This window comes from Amblyraja radiata, chromosome 4 (genome assembly GCF_010909765.2).
Source record: "Amblyraja radiata isolate CabotCenter1 chromosome 4, sAmbRad1.1.pri, whole genome shotgun sequence".
Classification (NCBI taxonomy): domain Eukaryota; kingdom Metazoa; phylum Chordata; class Chondrichthyes; order Rajiformes; family Rajidae; genus Amblyraja; species Amblyraja radiata.
The window spans coordinates 44,071,435-44,091,117 of record NC_045959.1 but is presented as its reverse complement, the minus strand read 5'-3'; the positions used below and the strand labels follow the sequence as shown (position 1 = coordinate 44,091,117).

Below are 19,683 nucleotides of genomic sequence, written 5' to 3'. Positions count from 1 at the left end.
ATAGCAAGAATGTCCTTCCTCAAATTAGGGGACCAAAACTGCACACAATACTCCAGGTGTGGTCTCACTAGGGGTCTGTACAACTGCAGAAGAACCTCTTTGCTCCTATATTCGATTCCTCTTGTTATAAAGGTCAACATGCCATTCGCTTTCTACACTGCCTGCTGTACCTGTATGCTTACGTTCATAGACTGATGTACAAGGACCACCAGATCCTGTTGTACTTCCCCTTTTCCCAACTTGATGCCATTTAGATAGTAATCAGCCTTCCTGTTTTGTCTACCAAAGTGGATAACCTCACATTTATCCGCATTAAACTTCATCTGCCATGCATCTGCCCACTCCCCCAACCTGTCCAAGTCACCCTGCATTCTCATAGCATCCTCCTCACAGTTCACACTGCAACCCAGCTTTGGGTCATCTGCAAATTTGCTAATGTTACTTTGAATCCCTTCATCCAAATCATTGATGTATATTGTAAATAGCTGCGGTCCCAGCACTGAGCCTTGTGGTACCCCACTAGTCACTGCCTGCCATTCTGAAAGGGACCCGTTAATTCCTACTCTTTGTTTCCTGTCTGCCAACCACTTCTCTATCCATGTCACCACTCTACCCCGATACCATGTGCCCTAATTTTGCCCACTAATCTCCTCTGTGGGACCTTATCAAATGCTTTCCGAAAGTCCAGGTCCACTACATCCACTGTCTCTCCCTTGTCCGTTTTCCTAGTTACAGTACATCTTCAAAAAATTCCCGAAGATTAGTCAAGCATGATTTCCTCTTCATAAATCCATGCTGACTCGGACTGATCCTGTTGCTGCTATCCAAATGTTCGGCTATCTCATCTTTTATAATTGACTCCAACATCTTCCCCACCACCGATGTCAGGCTAACTGGTCTATAATTCCCTGTTTTCTCTCTCTCTCGCCTTTCTTAAAAAGTGGGATAACATTAGCTACCCTCCAATCCACAGGAACTGATCCTGAGTCTATAGAAGATTGGAAAATTATCACCAATGCATCCACAATTTCTAGAGCCACTTCCTTAAGTACCCTGGGATGCAAACCATCAGGCCCTGGGGATTTATCAACCTTCAGTCCCATCAGTCTATCCAACACCATTTCCTGCCTAATGTGGATTTCCTTCAGTTCTTCTGACACCCCAGCTCCTCTGGCCACTACTATATCGGCACGGACTAGAGGGGTCGAGATGGCCTGTTTCCGTGCTGTAATTGTTATATGGTTATATGGTTATATCAGGAAGATTGTTTGTGTCCTCCTTAGTGAAGACAGATCCTAAGTACCTGTTCAACTCATCTGCCATTTCCTAGTTCCCCATATAAATTCACCTTTTTCGGTCTTTAAGCGTCCAATTTCTATTTTGGTCTTAACTAATTTTTTCCTCTTCACATACACCATCATATGTCCATCAGATGGACATGGCATACAGATGAAGAATATGTATAAGAATGGCAGAAAGTACATTGCTTAGTGTGTTGTACATGGATTAGGATAGGAAATGTCCAAAGCCTTTTATTTAATGTTTTTCTTTTGATGAAGTACCTTACTGACAGAAAATCAGGTTACATGGTCCATGTTATTGCTGCCGCTTGCTTGTCTGTTTTACTTGAACTGAAGTGCTGAACCGGTGTGTTTCCCTCCCACTTTTCAGAATGTATTGTCCACCTAATTGTTTGGAGGAAAATCCACATCTGGCTCGGGTAATTGGAACCCGGTTCTACTCTGATGTAAGTAATGGAAATGGATTTTGCTGAATGATTTTATTTTTAGTTTGTGTACAATTGTCTCAATATTGTCAGCAGTGGCAACGCTGGTGGTGCTCTGACTTGTGACTTGGACGTTTCCAGATCCAGTCCACGGCGTTGAGTGGAAAAAATGTAGACTTGCGCTCCAGTGCAATATTGAAGGCACAGCAGAGAAAGAATTTGTATGTGAATACCCAATCTGCTTTTTCAGCATGGCCTAAAAACACTCCTTAGCATTTTTGGAGCAGAGATATTATTCTCAGTGTATTGATTTATTAATCATTCAGAAATTCTGAAACTGTTTACCTGCTTACCATTGCATTCTTGTTTGTGGCAGCATGATGTCTGCAAATTAATGACCTTATGATGGTGACTATAGTTGATAAGTGCTTTGTAACTATAAGGCCTCTCGAAAGTATCGAAAGGTATGTGAATGGAAGAATATAAATGCAAGGATTTATTTTTTGTGTCATAGTATCTATTTCTGATGCACTAAGTAATGGGTTTGACATCTCAGTTTTCTTTAGAATACTGTAACTGGAATAATTAAAAAATATATATCACTATTGCATATATGATCATAAGAATTGGAGGCAGTAAAAGATCACTCGGCCCACTCACGTTTTCTCCAACATTATTCAGATCATTCTTGATCCTAATATAACCTCAACTCTCCCTGAATTAATTCAAGCTTCAAGATTTTCCCATGAAATGAAATATCTTTATCGTCAAGATCTTGTGTTTCTATTAAGTCTACTCCAACTCGTATAAACTCCAGCAGACACAAGCCTGCTCTCTTAAACCTCTCCACATAAGTCTGTCTATTCCGGGTATTAGTCTAATAAACTTATCTGACGTGTTTCCAATATATTAACATCTTCCTTAAGTAAGGAGACCAATGCTGCACACAATACTCCAGTTATGGTCTCATTATTTTCCTTTATAGTTGTAGCATAGCTCCCTTAGCAATAAATGACAATATTTCGTTATCTCTCTACTTAGTTGCTGTATTCGCCCACTAACCTTTTCTGAATCACACTCTACAATCTTTTGCCATTTAGATACTGTGTTTTTTAAAAAATCAAATACATTAAATCTAATTTTTCAGAAAAGATTTATTGTGGCAATGAAAGTTTATGATGCTTTTAACCAAGTTTGTGATGCTTTTAGCCAAACCAGTACTCGGTGACACTTGTTCTCGGTCCGCCAAGGCCTACTGAATCTCCCGGTTGCGAACTCATCTTCCCATTCCAATACCAACCTTTCTGTCTTGGGCCTCCTCCATTGCCAGACTGAGGGCACACGCAAACTAGAAGAACAGCACCTCCTGTTTCCTTTGGGTAGCTTACAACCCAATGACTGAACATTTAATTCTCCAATTTTAAGAAACTACAAACCCCCTCCCCCTCTCTTCTTCCCCCACACATCACCCTTCCTTCCTCCTCCCACTCTCCCCCTTGAGTCACACCTGGACTCGGTCCTACCTCTCACCTTCCCGTCTCCTTACACCTAGATTCCTTCCTCTAGTTTCAAAATTAGCAACTCTTCAATCCTTTTGGCTCTCTCCTTTCCTTTCATCCCTAGCTTTTGTCCAACTATCTGCCTATCAGCCACCCCCCCATCCCACCTTTATCAACCGGTTACCTGCCAGGCTTTCTCCTACCCCTCCTGTCTTCCAGCTTTCTTATCCCCCCCCCCCTGCTTTCTTACCCCGGCCTGAAGAAGGGTCCCGACCCAAAATGTCACCTATCCAAGTTCTCCAGAGATGTTGCCTGACCCGCTCAGTTACTTCAGAACTGACAGAAATTATAACATAGCATAAAATGTTCCTTCGAGCTTTCTGAATGCAGTCCCTACTGGCAAAACATGATGATTGAGTTTGGCTTCAGTTTTCTCATGAATCTTTGCAACAAACCAGTAAAGTGTTTAATATATTTTTTTAAACTGATCCGATGACAAGTCATAGTGAGCTCAAAAACCTAGATCAGATAATTAGAAAACAAATCTGTTAACTTTCTGCCATGTGCATTATTTTTAATTGTGTTCAAATGCCATGGAGAGATGGAAAAAAACGGGGATAATGAGCAAAGAAGGATAAAAAGGATTGTAAGGGATTGGAAATTGCTACATACATACATACCAGACTTTTGTTCATTTACACCCAGAATAACGTTGGCAGTTTTGGACACCATAATTTAAAGATATATTGATCTTGGAGGGAGTGCAATAAGGATGTACCATAAAGACCACTGTATTTTGTTTCATAAAGCAAAGTTGCACACAGTGTTGTACTTCCAGAAATTCAAAGGATTATTTGATGCTTTGCATGAAGATATTTTTAACAATAGTAGGGGGGTCAAGGAAAGAGCGTTCACATTGCGGCCCTGTTTCCACCACCATGCACAAGAAGCACAAGAAGCGCAAAATACCATTGTATGCAGATGCCGAGAAGTGTGCCCAGCTCTGGCTGAACAATTTCTAATCTTGTGACATGGACTCGATTAGTAGGAATTGGTGTAGTAGAAATATTAACTATTATCTTGGATAATGGTCTATTGTTTGAAAGTTAGGGATGTCTTTCAGAGGAAGATGAGTAAAGCTTCTCCTCCCAAACGATGATAGAGATTAATTGGGTATATTTGCTGAGAAATTGGATTGCAAAGTGCTTATGTTTTATGTTTTGAGTTCAGCCTTGTAGATCATCCTTGCAAACATTTCGCTGTGAAATTTTCCTGATCATAAAATGGTAATTGTGCCTGACTGTTAATAATATCACTGGCCACACACCAATGTTACTGCCCATACCACCACACATGGGAGCCAAAGTTCCACACTGAGTGTTGTGGAGCATTCTCTGTAGAACCAGGAGCATTTGGACTGGTATTCTTCCTTTTACTGCTCTATAAAGGAACAGTCTATAAACATTGAGAGACTTAAATGGCAGCTTCGAAACTTACTGCTCAGATATATTACAATTTAATTGGACTTAGGATAGCCTTAGATCTTAATGATTTCTGTTCTTGACCTAATTGGGGGTGGAGGGGGCGAAATGTCTTATTCTCATTTCCGCGTACCTGGTTTTATCTGACCAAGAGTCACAAATTTCTAGCTCCATCCTGTGGTGAGTTTCTAGGCAAAATACTGCTGTGATTTTTGGAATGATCCATGTTATAATTTAGAGAAAAGTGCTTTGATGATCCAAGAGTTCCGTACAGTATATTCTAGGAAAGATGCCACCACTGGAACCAGCTATGGCTCGTGTTTGAGCTACTAACCCTTCCAGAGAAATTGGAGTCAAAAAACAAACTGATATTTATTTATTATTAGATTTGTTTGCCAAATTTCTGTGGAAAATGTTACAGTAGAGGTACAAAGAACAACAGTCCTACAGTGATGCCATCCTTTCCAGAACTAATTTAATGAGGGAAAGTAAGTCATATATCCATGGGTGGTAAAACTATGTCATGTTACGAGTGGCAGGTCCACATTACCTCAGCTTGGGTAAAATAAAAATGTACTACTATAATAACACATTTCTTACCTTTAATGCACTGTGCAGCATTTGCCTAATTTGCAATATATTATGCTCCTTAAAATTGATTCTCACCCATTTACATTTGTGCCTGATATGTAATATACCTCACTTATTTCACAAAGTTATATAACTCTGTAATGTTTCTCTTCTAAATAGTTGAGCAAATCCAACACATGCCTACACACCAATACAATACCACAGTAATAAAGGTAGACTTTTAAAGCTTTTAAACTCAACATTTCATCCTTTTTTATTGAGTGATATTTGCTATAGTAAGCATTCCAATATTTTATTTGAGGTGCACAATCTTTTATCACCAGAATTACAGACATATACAACACTTTATAGTTTGGAATCACAAACTCCTTGAAACACTGGCAGTCAATGAAAATATTATTTTAGCAAACTTGCCATAAACCATGATTTTGATTTGATATATATTATGCTCCTTAAAATTGATTCTCCCCCATTTACATTTGTGCCTGATATGTAATGGACCTCACTTATTTCACAAAGTTATATAACTCTGTAATGTTTCTCTTTTACATTTATATACATACATATATATATATGTATGTATTTGAGCTGCTTACCATGGTGGTTTATTTGTACATTTAATTGTGAATTATTCTTCTGCTACTCAGCAAATTGGGTACCATAGCAGCATGCATATACAGAAGATTATAGAACATGTAGTTTGATGTGGGTCATCATAGAATTCTGATGTAATGCTTGCACTTCCTTGGGCTTCCACAATCCATTCAATACAATGTGTAAACCAAGCAGAGTTAAGGCCCTGTCCCACTTTCCCGAGTTACTCACGAACTCTCCTGAGTTTTCCCCTTGATTCGAACTCGGGGAATGTCGGGTAATGTCGGTAGCGAGCTCGTAGGAGTCCATATATGTTTTGTAGCGGCTCGTAATGCCAGCCGTAGGAAATCGGGGCATCAGGTAAGTCGGGACATTTTTTCAACATGTTGAAAAATGTCCACGAGTTTAAAAAAAATAGCCCCGAGTACCTACGAACGGCTATTACCGTAATTCTCAGAGTTCGAATCAAGGGAAAAACTCGGGAGAGTTCGTGAGTCACTCGGGAAAGTGGGACAGGGCCTTTAAAGCTGACTCTTAGTGCAACAAATTAAGTTGAATGGAGGGAGCTATGTTTCCACTTGCGTGAGATGTAAATTCTGCAATCTCTGCACAGATTACTGAGCAGGAGCTGATATGAATTATCTAGTTATCCTTTGTCACAAATAGGGACCGACTTGAATTGGGGCTCTACATATTAAAGAGAACGGGGGATGAAGAGCAAAGAAGGCTCCCAGTAAAGTGAGAGGGGTTTAGATGGGCTGGCTCCTGCTACTAGACACTTGAAGAAACACATGTTGTGCGGGCAACAGTGAGCTCTGACACTCTGAATCTTCAAGGAGGTGGTGACTGAGGGCTGCTGCTTGCCGCGAGCCGTTGCAACCACAGCGCCACGTTGACTGGAAAGCCAATGTGGCGCTGTTTTTTTCTACATTTTTCCTGTTTAGGTTTGTGTTCTCTTTGAGTAAAGAGCACAAGGCAGTGTATTCTCAAACATCACAGACATTGAAGGCTCCAAATGATGCAAGGGGATTGATCACAACCATATTGACTTGAAGGCACCATTGCACTTTATAGAAATCTGGAGCTCCATCGAGTTTCCCTGTCAATATGTGCATTCTGACCGTGCATACTGAAAATTACAACCAGAGCACCTAGCGCATTCTAATAGAGTCTTGCATGTCACATTCATGTCATGTATCAGTAGATTTCAGTCATCCTGCCATACCATTGGGGAAGCTGTTGGGTGACATGGTTTAACCACTATTCACTTGGCTATTAACTAGAGTCGGGTTGTGTGAAGAAAAGCAGTGTTCTTTTAATATCAGCCATGTAACCACCCATGACATTACGTAGTTTTCGGTGTGGAGAATGCCTTGCAGGCACATTTCTGCACCAGAGAGGTTTATTCAATTTATAATGGTTTGTTGCTCTCTACCCATAACTGCAGTTATCATCATAATTAGCCTATCTGACCTCTCCATGCAGCTCAAGCTCGGGTAACATCCTGCTGAATCTCAATTGACCTCTTTCCAAGGTAATGACATCCTATAGCTAGATGACTGAAAATGCACATAGTACTCCGTGTGGTCTTACTAGAGATTTGCAGAGCTGCATTATAGGAGGCCATTTACAGCAGGCCATTTTTGGCTGCTTTTGTGGGGCAGACTTATCTTAACTCTCAGTGGAGAGCAAGCATCTCCCATGAGCAACACCCTAGGGTTTACCATGGACTGGAAACGTACTTGGAATAGACATATAATATGTGTGAATATAAAAGTATATCAGAGACTATTCCCAGCAAAACCTGAATCCTTAGTCCCTCAGGCCTTTCTATCAGCTCCCAGGAATGTTAGCACTTTGATTGAATACACCTCACTACTTGGATGCATGCCTTTTCAACACAATTTAAAGCTATACTTCATCTAGGAATAAACAATCTTCTTAATTGACACCATTTTATCTATTATTCTGCCCAGTCCCTGCTGTGAAACCTGTGTACGAAGGGTGAAGTGTGTACTATCTACAAAAGATACTGTAGCAACTTGCAGAGCACTCCCGCCTTTCCCATATACAAGGTCTGGGCTCAGAACACCTCCATCCAACTCACAACCTCTTCTGCCATGGAATTACGCATTCCACTGCATCTTCCTTGTCACAGGGCCAATGAGCTGAAATGCTCTACCATATAGCATCACAGTGGGTTAAGAAGGCAGCTCCTCACCACCTTCGAAAGGAAATTAGGAATGATCATTATTTCTGAAGTGTCAGCAAAGTTAGCACCTCCAAAATAAACACAAAGAAATGCATATTCATTCTTCCACAGTTCCAATGCCTTGATCACTGTTCATCTCTGTATCCACTTAATAATGATTAGTTAATACAGGCCAAACCAATCAGCATTCTGAATTACATTATGCATACAAAATAGATGAAGAACATACAAATGCAAAATACTCTCCCTCATCGTGAATAACTCTGCTCCGGAAGTGCCATGTTAAGGGCCTGTCCCACTTTCCTGAGTTATTCACGAATTCTCCCGAGTTTTCAAACTCGCAGAATCTTCATAACGAGTCGGTAGGAGGCCGTAGGAGTCTGTGGATATATTGTAGCGGCTCGTTATGCCAGTCGTAGGTACTCGGGGCTATTTTTTTACTCGTGGACATTTTTCATCATGCTGAAAAAAATGTCCCGACTTACCTGATGCCCCGAGGACCTACGGCTGGCATAACGAGCTGCTACGATATATCCACGGACTCCTACAGCCTCCTACAGACTTGTTACGAACATTCTGCAAATATGAAAACTCGGGAGAATTCGTGAATAACTCAGGAGAATTCGTGAATAACTCGGGAAAGTGGGACAGGCCCTTAGGTGTCAGCTTATTTTCTGAGATCTTCGCCCCAAAGCTGGCCTGAGTGTGGCAGTGCCTACAGCAATGATACTCCACATCATTCTTATCTCTGCCAATGCTTGTACCACCACACCAGGTTTGCTGCTGCTGATGGTGCCAGACTGTGTGGCCAGCTTTGGGCCTGAGGGAGGTCTGATGATGTGTCTGTGTGATGTGCCTGACACAGTTGACAAGCTAGCAGTGTGTGGAAGATGGGATGTGGGTTCGTGGCTCAAAGCAGAGCCAAGTGTGATCATTTAACAAAAAAAAGGGTTTTTAATAAACGAATCACCATGTGAGGCTGATACTGGAACTGAAGGCTTCACTGTATTAACATTAAACGTTTATCCCAGTCTTGGCCGTGTGTAAGCTCTCTAAGGTAAAAGGGGAATTAAGCTCTATAATGTTAAAATTTGAAGACTTTAACTTTATCATATTTAAGTATTTTATTATTGCACTATGCCCAGCGTTTATCCTTGAATGGCGAGTTGTTCCTCCTGCCCCTACTAAAATTCTTCCATGGGCTATTTCTTGAATGACCACCATCTGGGTCTTCCTAATCTAAGATTAAGCCATGGGCTTCATTATAATTTTCTAGTTCTTTTAACTTCACATAAAAGAGCAAGTGGGACTCGGATGAATACCTTAGTCAAAAGATGGCATCTCCGACTGAGTTGCAATCCCACTGTGCTGCAACCATCCAGGATTTTACGTGTGGTTTTGGTAAAAAAATAGTGATCAGATCAGGTTTTAATTTAAAGCTCCTGCATTGGCAAGTCTCTGAAGTAGGCAAACAGAATTGTATTAGAGCAGAAACATAAAATAACAGGCCTTGATACAGGGGGAAATTAATCCAGAAAATTCTGACTGCATCTTTGTTTTTAACCACCTTTTCGTGTGAACTTCAGTTTCATTTTGAAAGCACAGTCACTTTTAACTTTAGTAACGTGCAGAAAGCTTGTGCTTTGTACTAAAATGAAATGCGTTGATTAGGATTCACAAGATCTTATTTGTTAATACTATGAGTTGATATGTTAGCTAAAAACATTGTATCAGATATTCTTCAAGAGTATAAGCATTTGTTGGCGTGCAGTAAGCCTCTTGGTTTCCATTCAAGAAACAGCTAATCGTGTAATCATTTAATGATTGTTATCAAGCACAACAAATATTTTTGCACAAAAAATGTTAGTGATGAGATCTCTTGTATCTATATACAAAAATAGTTCAAACTGGACGTTCGCTGAATGAATGATTATTATTGTCACATGTACCTATGTACAATGAAATTCTTTGTTTTGCATACAACACACAATTATGCAAAGAGTCACCATCTTTCAGCCACCTACAAGGTTACAGAAGTATTATTTTTGTTCACTGTAAAAGTCCTTTGAGAAATGAATTTCTTTCAATGTCCCTGGTCCCAGGTACAATGCTGAGTAGAATTGATGATTTGGAAATCACAATCATCGGAGCGTGGTTGGTTTAAGAATTGAATGAATATTACATAGTTGCAAGAGGGTGAAAAACAGGAAAAAACAGTAATGTAAAAGAAAAAGAGGAAGCTCTGCCAATGGAGAAAACAGGTAGTCAGGATTCGCCTGAATGAAGATTTAAGATACCAAATGCAGGCAACAGTTCCATTATAACATTAATTTTACTTGTTTAACATAATTTTAATCTTGTTGATTATTATTTGGGATGATGATTGTTATTAGGGGTGAAGTTCTATTGAGACATAATTTATTTCTAATATTGATTTTTTATTAACTTGAATGTTCCCACAGAGATCCAGTATTTGCAGAGCAGCGGTACATGCCGGGGTCATTCGCAATTATGATGGAGGTTACCTTGATATAATGCCAGTTGAGAACAAGCAGCGTTATTTTGGCTCGTACCAGAATGGAATATTCTCCGAAAGGTTAGAACAATAATCTAAAGCAGCAGACTTATTCAGATGCCAAAGTTAAATTTTGAAACAGCAAAGCTTATTGAACCGTTATTTGGTATGTGAAACAAACCGGCTGAAACAGTCTGTCCCATCCCAATGTTAGCAAAGCAATTAATGAATTCAGTGAAGGGTATGGTATGCAGAACTGCCTGGTTCCAGTAAGCTGATAAAACATATCCCCTTAAAAGCTGCTTACTATTCCATCACAACAAATATTGTTTTTATAACTCTTGTTTATAAAATGTCTGGACCTCATAGACAAACAGCAAATAGTTCAGAAGAATTTGGGGATTTATTAATAATAATAATAAAGATCCTGAGTATTAATGTTGGCCTAGTCCAGAATTTATTTAAATCTGCAGAGTTTATATTCTGATAAGAATTCCAAGACCTGCTGCACATAAAGCGATGCCGCATGTTGTTCAAGGACCTTAAACTCCTATGATCATTCTAAGCATGTGTTCATTATAATTAATTATGACAGATGAAATATAAATTGCTCTATCTACAAAGAATATTCAAGAAAGGATTAAATTGTTAATATCATTGTAGATGTCCCTAAGAATCTACTTTGTTATGACAGTGAAGATATACTTATTGAGAGGTTCTATCCAGTACAGTAGAAGTTTCTTGATGGGGATGGGGAGGGTGAAAGATCACTGACAGCACCATAAATACCCTCATTCTGATCAGTGTTTTTAAATCTTCCTTTCAGCATACCCGGCTGAGGTAGCTCATTTTGAAATAACTCCCTTTTACATAAATATATCAGCTTTGGTTATAAACAGCAGTGAACAGAATGTATTTTCAGGCTCTGCCCAAACCTTCCGAGCAGCAGAAACTGAGTCTTTCTCCATCAGTCACTATGATGAACTGATGTCAACTATCTTCATTCTGTACCACAAATGCCACGTTCACACTTTTTATTTAGGACTAGCTCCAGGAAATGACGAGGGATGTGAATTCCCTCTGTGCAATGCACCATATGTACAATATTTTAGACACATTAGTCAAAAGCATTTTTTTTTCAATATTTTTTATTAAAAAAAGTCAACCTCTTTAAGCAGCCAAAAACAAGATTATTCACAACTAAAAATAGGATGTTGTTTATTTGAAATCGATTATTGAAAGAGAGTATGTTCTAATATTTAAATTCATTTTTCCTTTTTAGCCTGAAAAATCCACCTGGAGCCAAAGCATTCAGAATATTTGCAATCATTTGATTCTGGTCAAAAGTAACCACGTTTAAGGCAGGACTTGGAATAAGCAAAGAAAAGTGTTTCAACTATTTCCTGTGCGGGGTTTTTTTTCCGCTGTGTTAGGATATTGGCAGAAAGAGTTCTATCCATTGCAAACCAAAAAAAATCAGTACCATGTCATGAAAAAGAGTAATGCAGAAGGTTAAAATCGCATACACCATAATTACATTAATAATGGAACTGCCCCGTAAGCAAAATTTACAATTGTAAAACTGCGATTCTAACAGAATGCTGCTAACTCAATAACACAACTAAAAAAATGAAGGTGTTTTTCAAAGTGAAAACCATGATTAGGTTGAACTAATCTAATGCCTTGAGAATCTGGCAGTTATTCCTGCAGGCCAGGAAATAAATTGGTGATAATAATGTATTATTGGTAGAGTGATCAGCTTGTACAATCCATGTGAGAGATATTGCAACTCATTACATTCATATTTTGGCTGAACATATAGCAGTGAAATTCTCACATCTTATCTCTTCCAGAAGTAGAAGCCGGTAGCTTCTAAATATTAGAGTGTCAACTGATTTGAGCCTTGAATAGGCAACGATGTCCTAATGTTTGCTTGGGCTCGTAATAAAGTCATTATCAATTGAACAGCACTTGTCCCTTGCATGCCCTGTCCAGTTGACTTTGGGTCTTCCGCTGCATAACTAGTAGTTGTATACCTGTTGAAGCAAGTGGATTCAGAGTTTTTTTTCTTGTGTATTATTGATAATGGAAAGCTCAAGTTTGCCTCTTCATTTTATCTCCCCCCCCCCCTTCATTTTACCACCCACTCCTTCTAGATGACTATCTGCAGGTTGTCTCAGTGTAGAAACAGCTGATTTTTTTTTTTGAGCTGCATTTTAATAATTGATTAGCATCTGCATGGATATGGCCATGGATTTTGAACAGGCCTCAGCAGTGTCTAAGGGTTGTGTTCATGTTGTGACTTCATTTCACAACAGTCTCAAGCACAACTCCAATTATTTCCCTAAATGACAAAATAGAATGTATAAATCATGCTTTCACACACAGTTTTAAAGTAATTGAATCAATTCTCAAGTAAAAACATCATACTGTGGGGAAGGGTCTCAACCCAAAACGTCATCCCTTCCTTCTCTCCAGAGATGCTGCCTTTCCCGCTGAGTTACTCCAGAATTGTGTGGCTATCTTTGGTGTAAACAAGCATCTGCAGCTCCTTCCTACACATACTGTGTGCATACACAACAGAGATTATGAAGTGCCTTTGGAAAATAAGCTAGCAGAATTACATCCTGTTATTTGGTGTGAAACACGGTATAAAGATGTTTGATTCTATTTTTAAAAATTATATTGCCTGCAGGTCACAAGCTGTTGAAAGTTATTTATGTTATTATCATGTTAAAATTGCCATTTGTACTTGTATCTTTTAAATGTTTTATGAAATCTGCCTTTCAAACAATACTGTCTGCCTTATGTATCTTTACTACCTCAGATACTTATTTGTAGTGTACGTGCTTAAACAGATTTTTTATTTAGTCAAATCTGCAAGGTTATTTTCTCATTTTTGAATTAAAGACCCTGTAAACAGTAAATATTGCACTGCTGTTATTTAATCTATTTTCCATTATTTGCACATGGAAAAGCATAGGGCGGCATGGTGGCGCAGTGGTAGGGTTGCTACCTTACAGCGCCAGAGACCCAGGTTTGATCCAGACTACGGGTGCTTGTCTGTACAGAGTTGGTACGTTCTCTCCGTGACCTGCGTGGGTTTTCTCCGAGATCTTCGATTTCCTCCCACGCTCCAAAGACATATAGGTTTATAGGTTAATTGGCTTGGTATAAATATAAATTGTCCGTAGTGTGTGTAGGATAGTGTTAATGTGTGGGGATTGCTGGTCAGTGCGGACTCGGTAGTCCAAAGGGCCTGTTTCCGCGCTATATCTATAAACTAAACTTAAACTAAAAAGAGGATTTTATTTACATTCCAAACAGTTCTCTCTGCCTATCCATATATTTTCAAAACTAAAAGGAATTAAAGTTTTAAAATTATTTTAAACAGGCTATTGTAATAAATGTATGAAAACTGCAATTTAAAAATACCTCTTTAAACATTTCTGATTTTAAATTATTTGGTGAGATAAAAAAGGAATGGATTATGTGTCCATGTACCACCATGTCATTATGTAATTATCCATGTCATTGGATAACAGTTGTGGCATCTTTTCTACATCAATACAGAGTGTGAAAGGTTGTGCTAAATATTCAGATTTGCGTGTTGATCTGATGTTGGAACATTTAAAATGATATGTTAATATGCCTACTAGTGCTTTATAATAGCTGGTCTGAAAACTGATAAGCAGTTGTATCTGAATCTTGTACCCGATTTGTTAACAATCTTTATTAAAGTCATGAATTTTATAGCAGTTTGGGATTATTGAAAATATTTAGTGGAGTATTTGTATAGTTATAATAATAAATCAATTATTGAGGCAAAAGTTGTTTTTAATTTCTACTGTTCTGCCATCAAGAAAAATGTGGTTGATTTATGCCCCTGTCCCACTTAGAAAACCTGAACTGAAACCTCTGGAGACTTTGCGCCCAACCGAAGGTTTCTGTGCGGTTCCCGGAGGTTTTTGTCAATCTCCCTAATGGTCGAAAGTGGTTTCCGCTTCTTCTATGTTCCGGCAATTATTTCAAATAATTCAAAACCGGCCGCGACTTAAAAATAGGTTGCCGTTTTAAAAATCGGTAATTTTTTAGTCGAAGCCGGTTGTGATGCTAGTTGAAGGTGGTTGCCGGAGGTTGCAGGTAGTGGAAGGTCTTACCTTCCACTACCTGCAACCTCCGGCAACCATCTGCAACCTCCGGCAACCACCTTCAACTAGCATAGGTTGCAGGTAGTGGAAGGTAAGACCTTTTAAAACGGCAACCTATTTTTAGTCGCGGATGGTTTAGAATTTTTTGAAATAATCGCCGGAGGTTTCCGTTCAAGTTTCCTAAGTGGGACAGGGGCATTAATCTGCCACTGCCTAACAGCAACAGGCAGGTGAATGGATTTATCTTCTACTGCCAATTAATTGTTGACTTTATTTAGAGGATGGATGCACCACAGGAAGCGACCGAGTGACCTAGGAACATTTATAAAAGCAATGAGGTGATTGGGACCTTATTACAAATCTAATAGGTGGATCAAAATCCCTACTCTGTGGCACATAGCTGAATGAAACTATGCAGATACCGACTGACTGAATGGGTGCACAACATGAACAGACTTGGAGTTGCAGGCAACCTAAGACAGTGTCTCTTTTTGACACTGCATACTGAGTGTGGAAACGTATTCATCTGGATGACATCATAGCAATTGATTTCATTACTACCGTTGCAGGCAACCTAAACGTAGGGATCTGATTGCTGAAGTACATATTGATAGCTGCAATACTTAGCATATAAAATAACATCTGTGGAGTGCTTTCAATTTGCAGTCAATAATCTTGCATCAGGATTAGTTCATTTTTCCACAGATGATGCCTGATCTGCTAAAAAATCAGAGCACATTGTTTTTCAACATTTTGCTTTTGAGATTTGAATGATATTGTACCTGGTAAGATGTCCTTAGAAATTCAATGGCTGAGAAATTCCAAGAGCTTAGCTGCTATTTCTTGGATGTTGCAATATAGTTCAGTTTAGTTTAGAGCTCCTGCGCGGAACAGGGCCTTAGGCCCAGCGGGTCCGTGCTGACCAGTGATCCCCGCACATTAGCACTATCTTACACACAATAAGGACAACTTCCAATTATACCAAGCCAATTAACCAACAAACCTGTATGTATTTGGAGTGTGGGAGGAAACTGGAGCTCCCGGAGAAAACTCACGCAGGTCACGGGGAGAACGTACATTCTCCATACAGACAGCACCCGTAGTCAGGATTGAACCCAGGTCTCAGGGGCTGAAAACCACTCAACCACTGTGCCACTGTGCCGCCCTCCATGGGTCTAAAGGTGGGCATGGAGTGTCGGGTAAGGAGGAAGCGCTGGTGGTTGAAGCCTGGGATTTATGTGGGGTTGGTGGGGGACTGGGTGTGGGATGTGTTGGTGGATCCCCTTTGAGTCTGAGAAAGGTACCATTAAGGGCCGAATGAAGGATAAAATAATTATGAGAAGAGGATCTGTAAGCTCCCTGTTCTGAATTTCGAAGAGCTAGTTATTAGCTGTGTTATTACCCAATATTGGATGGCTGAGGTTTACTCTTTATAAATCTGAAGAAACATTTACTGTCCTCTTTTATATTATTGGCAAGATTACCTTCATATTTCATCTTTCAATTAGATAGGGCGGTGAAGGCTGTTTTGGGCACATTTGGTGTATTTGTTTGGCTGAGGAGCCAGTAGTGCGAAACCACCATCTGCGGGATTATGTCTGAATGCTTCAACGTCAGAATCCCACCTAAACATAGGCTAAAAGCTCTGGCAAACTGAAACCATGCAAATGTATAGGGCTTTAAGCCACACCCACACCCACTATAAAATACTCAGAAAATGATATGCCTCACGACAAAAGGTCAAAATCGATTTTATCAGTATTAAAACAATGTACTGGTTTGCAAGCTATCTGACTTTCTGATTATTTTCAGGCAAATAGGTTGCAATTTACTTAAATTAATATATATTCATGTAAGAGAAATTAAACTGAGACAATATATTTATGATATTTTAATTTAATCATGGATACTCACTCCAATGTTTCATCAGTATTTTGTATAATATTTAACAAACACAGGATCCAGGGAAGCTAGCTAATTAGATACAGAACTGGCTTAATGGTAGGAAGCAGAGTATGGTGGTGGAAGATTGCTTATCAGACTGGACGCCTGCGACTAGTGGTGTGCCTCATGGATCCATGATGGGTACATTGCTGTTTGTCATCTATTTCAACTATTAGGAAGAGAATGTACAAGGCAAGATTAGTAAGCTTTCAGATGACACTAAAATGGGTGATATCATAGAGAGTAAAGATGGATATCAAGAATTACAATGGGATCTTGATCAGTTGAGCAAATGGGCAAAGGAATGCCTAATGCAGTTTAATTGAGATAAGTGTGAGGCGTCGCATTTTTGGGGCATCAAACCAGAGCAGAGCCTTCACAGTGAGCAGTAGGGCCCTGGGGAGCATTGTAGAGCAGAGGGATCTAAGAATTGTGAAGTCGGTGTTTGATGCCGGGTTGAACAGTGACCACACTGACATTCGCAGTAGGATAAACTCACATGAATTAGAGTCATGGAGTCAAACAGCATGGCAACAGGCTCTTCAGCCCAACTTGCCCACACCAGCCAACATGCCCCAGCTACACTAGTCCCAGCTAGTGTATTCTATTTACAGTGGTAAGAAAGTTCAGAACCGCATTGGGGCGCTGTACCTCACAATCAGAGCACATGTGCAATGACACTGGCAATCTCGGGATTGTCCCAGCAGCTTAGTTCTGGTCTTCCAAGGAGGAGGTGTGGTGATCTCAGGCGTCTTCCTGTAGTTCATCCTTGCCTTGAGATGAGGTGCTGACAGTACAGTTTTCTTCCAGGTAGTTCAGCTTCAGGCTTGAAGAGGTGTCGCTGAGAGTCTCTAGATTTTCCTGGTGGTCAGTCTTTGCCTCTGCGTGGGTGTGTGCGAGCACAGTACTTCATTGTTTGTGGGCAGGAAGAGGTTTCTGTTGGGATGCTTTTCCACTTTTAATATGGGATTCAATGGAGGATGGAAAATGTATTTGTGTGACAGAAAAATCACTATACGGATGGTTTACTAGGAATGCAACTCCTCCAAAGTGCCATAGAATGTATTTTATCGGGAAGCATTACAGCATGTTTTGGGAACAGTTCCATCCAAGACCGCAAGAAATTGTAGAGAATTGGGGACGCAACCCAGACCATCAAACAAACCAACCTCCATTTCATTGACTCCATTTATATCCCACGCTTCCTCGGCAAGGGCACCAGCATAATCAAGGACGAGTCGCACCCTGGCCACTCCCTCTTCTGCCCTCTCCCATCGGGCAAAAGGTCTAGAAGTGTGAAAACGCACACCTCCAGATTCAGAGACAGTTCCTTCCCAGTTGTAATCAGGCAACTGAACCATCCCACCAACTAGAGAGCAGTCCTGAGCTAATATTGACCTTAGATAGACACAAAAAGCTGGAGTAACTCAGCAGGACAGGCAGTTTTCTGTGGAGGGAAGGAATGGGTGACATTTATGGTCGAGACCCTTCTTCAGACGGAGAGTCAGGGGAAAGGGAAACTAGAGATGTGGAAGGGTACAAAGAGAATGTAAGGTGTGAAAAGGACAGATATCAAGGAAATATACAATGGTTCATTGATGGCTGAGGGGAAGATGACAATGAAGCATACAAACAATTAAATTAATCACGAGGACAGTGAAACTTGTTGGAGAATTAGGCTATCATTGTACTGTCTGTACCCTTGCATATCTCTAGTTTCCCTCTCCCCTGACTCGGTCTGAAGAAGGGGCGCGACCCAAAACGTCACTCATTCCTTTTCTCCAGAGTGCCGCCTATCCCATTGAGTTACTCCAGCATTTTGTGTCTATCTTCGGTGTGAACCAGCATCCGCAGTTCCCTCCTACTATCGACCTCATTGGAGACTCTCGGACTATCTTTGATCGGACTTTAATGGACTTTATCTTGCACTACACGTTATTCCCTTTATCATGTATCTGTACACTGTGGATGGATCAATTGTAATCATGTATTGTCTTTCCGCTGTCTGGTTAGCACGCAACAAAAGCTTTTCACTGTACCTCGGTACACGTGACAATACATTAAACTAAACTAAACCCTAATGCTGGGATACAATGTACTTCTTAAATGATGAGAAGTTAGAACATTTGGTGTGCAGGGGGATTTTGTGCTGGTTTACAGGTGTAGGGGTTTTGCGTTTCCCTTTACTCCACTTCGGGCCCAACTGCCCGAGTTATTCTCTCCCTTGTCGGAGGGTCAAACGGCCACCACTCCACTCGAGCGGTTTCCAAGAGAGAGAATACAACAAAAGGGATTCCCCTAGGTTCTAGACCTCGGAATTATGGTGGGATATGATAAAAAGGTTGAATTGACCAGAGTGTGCTGATGAGAGAAAACAGAAACCAAGATGGACTCAAAGTAAGTCTAAAATTTACAGGCTTTATTAAACAATGAGAAATCGAATCTCACCAATACCACATAATACGTGGCTAAACTTATGCTTTAAACTAAGACTATGGACGGAAAACTATCGGGCACGTCGTAAAACTTACTTTACACAATTTTACCCCCCTTTCCCTTTATTTTCTCAACCTCTATCCTATTTCGGGAATTTCACCAGGTCACCGGGATACTCACAGCTAGGTCGATGCAGGCCCACGAGCTGTTCAGCAGAGCAGAAAGAGAGCGAGTTCTGGCTTGACCTGTTTTTATACCTGAGCTTCCTTTGAAACCCCCAGGTGGTCCTCTGGATAAAAGGGTTCTTTTGATGATTCCCAGTTTCGATCTGGCATGAACAATAGGCTTCCGATGATAAGGGGTTTGCTGATGTCATGATCCCTCAGCCTGATCGTTATCCCATCGCCTGGATGGGCTCCTATTGTCTCGATGGATGGGTCATCCAAGATGGTGATTGTGCTTGTGCTGGCCTGTTTACCATCGTCTGCTGAGGCTTGGTTCCTTCCTTTGTGTATCCAAGATAATCTCGTTATC

The 19,683-nt window shown here is 40.2% G+C and overlaps 1 protein-coding gene across 2 annotated transcripts in view; it reads left to right on the top strand.

Moving 5' to 3' along the window:
- crispld1 (cysteine rich secretory protein LCCL domain containing 1) overlaps nucleotides 1-13,545 on the top strand; it is a 41,287-nt gene extending 27,742 nt beyond the window's left edge. For both annotated transcript variants that reach the window (XM_033019274.1, XM_033019275.1), the window contains 3 exons: nucleotides 1,672-1,747; nucleotides 10,566-10,699; nucleotides 11,901-13,545. In XM_033019274.1, the coding sequence (XP_032875165.1) occupies nucleotides 1,672-1,747; nucleotides 10,566-10,699; nucleotides 11,901-11,952 (262 nt within the window). In that variant the 3' untranslated portion in view covers nucleotides 11,953-13,545. The remainder of the gene's footprint in view (nucleotides 1-1,671; nucleotides 1,748-10,565; nucleotides 10,700-11,900) is intronic.
- The last annotated feature ends 6,138 nt before the right edge of the window (nucleotides 13,546-19,683 follow it).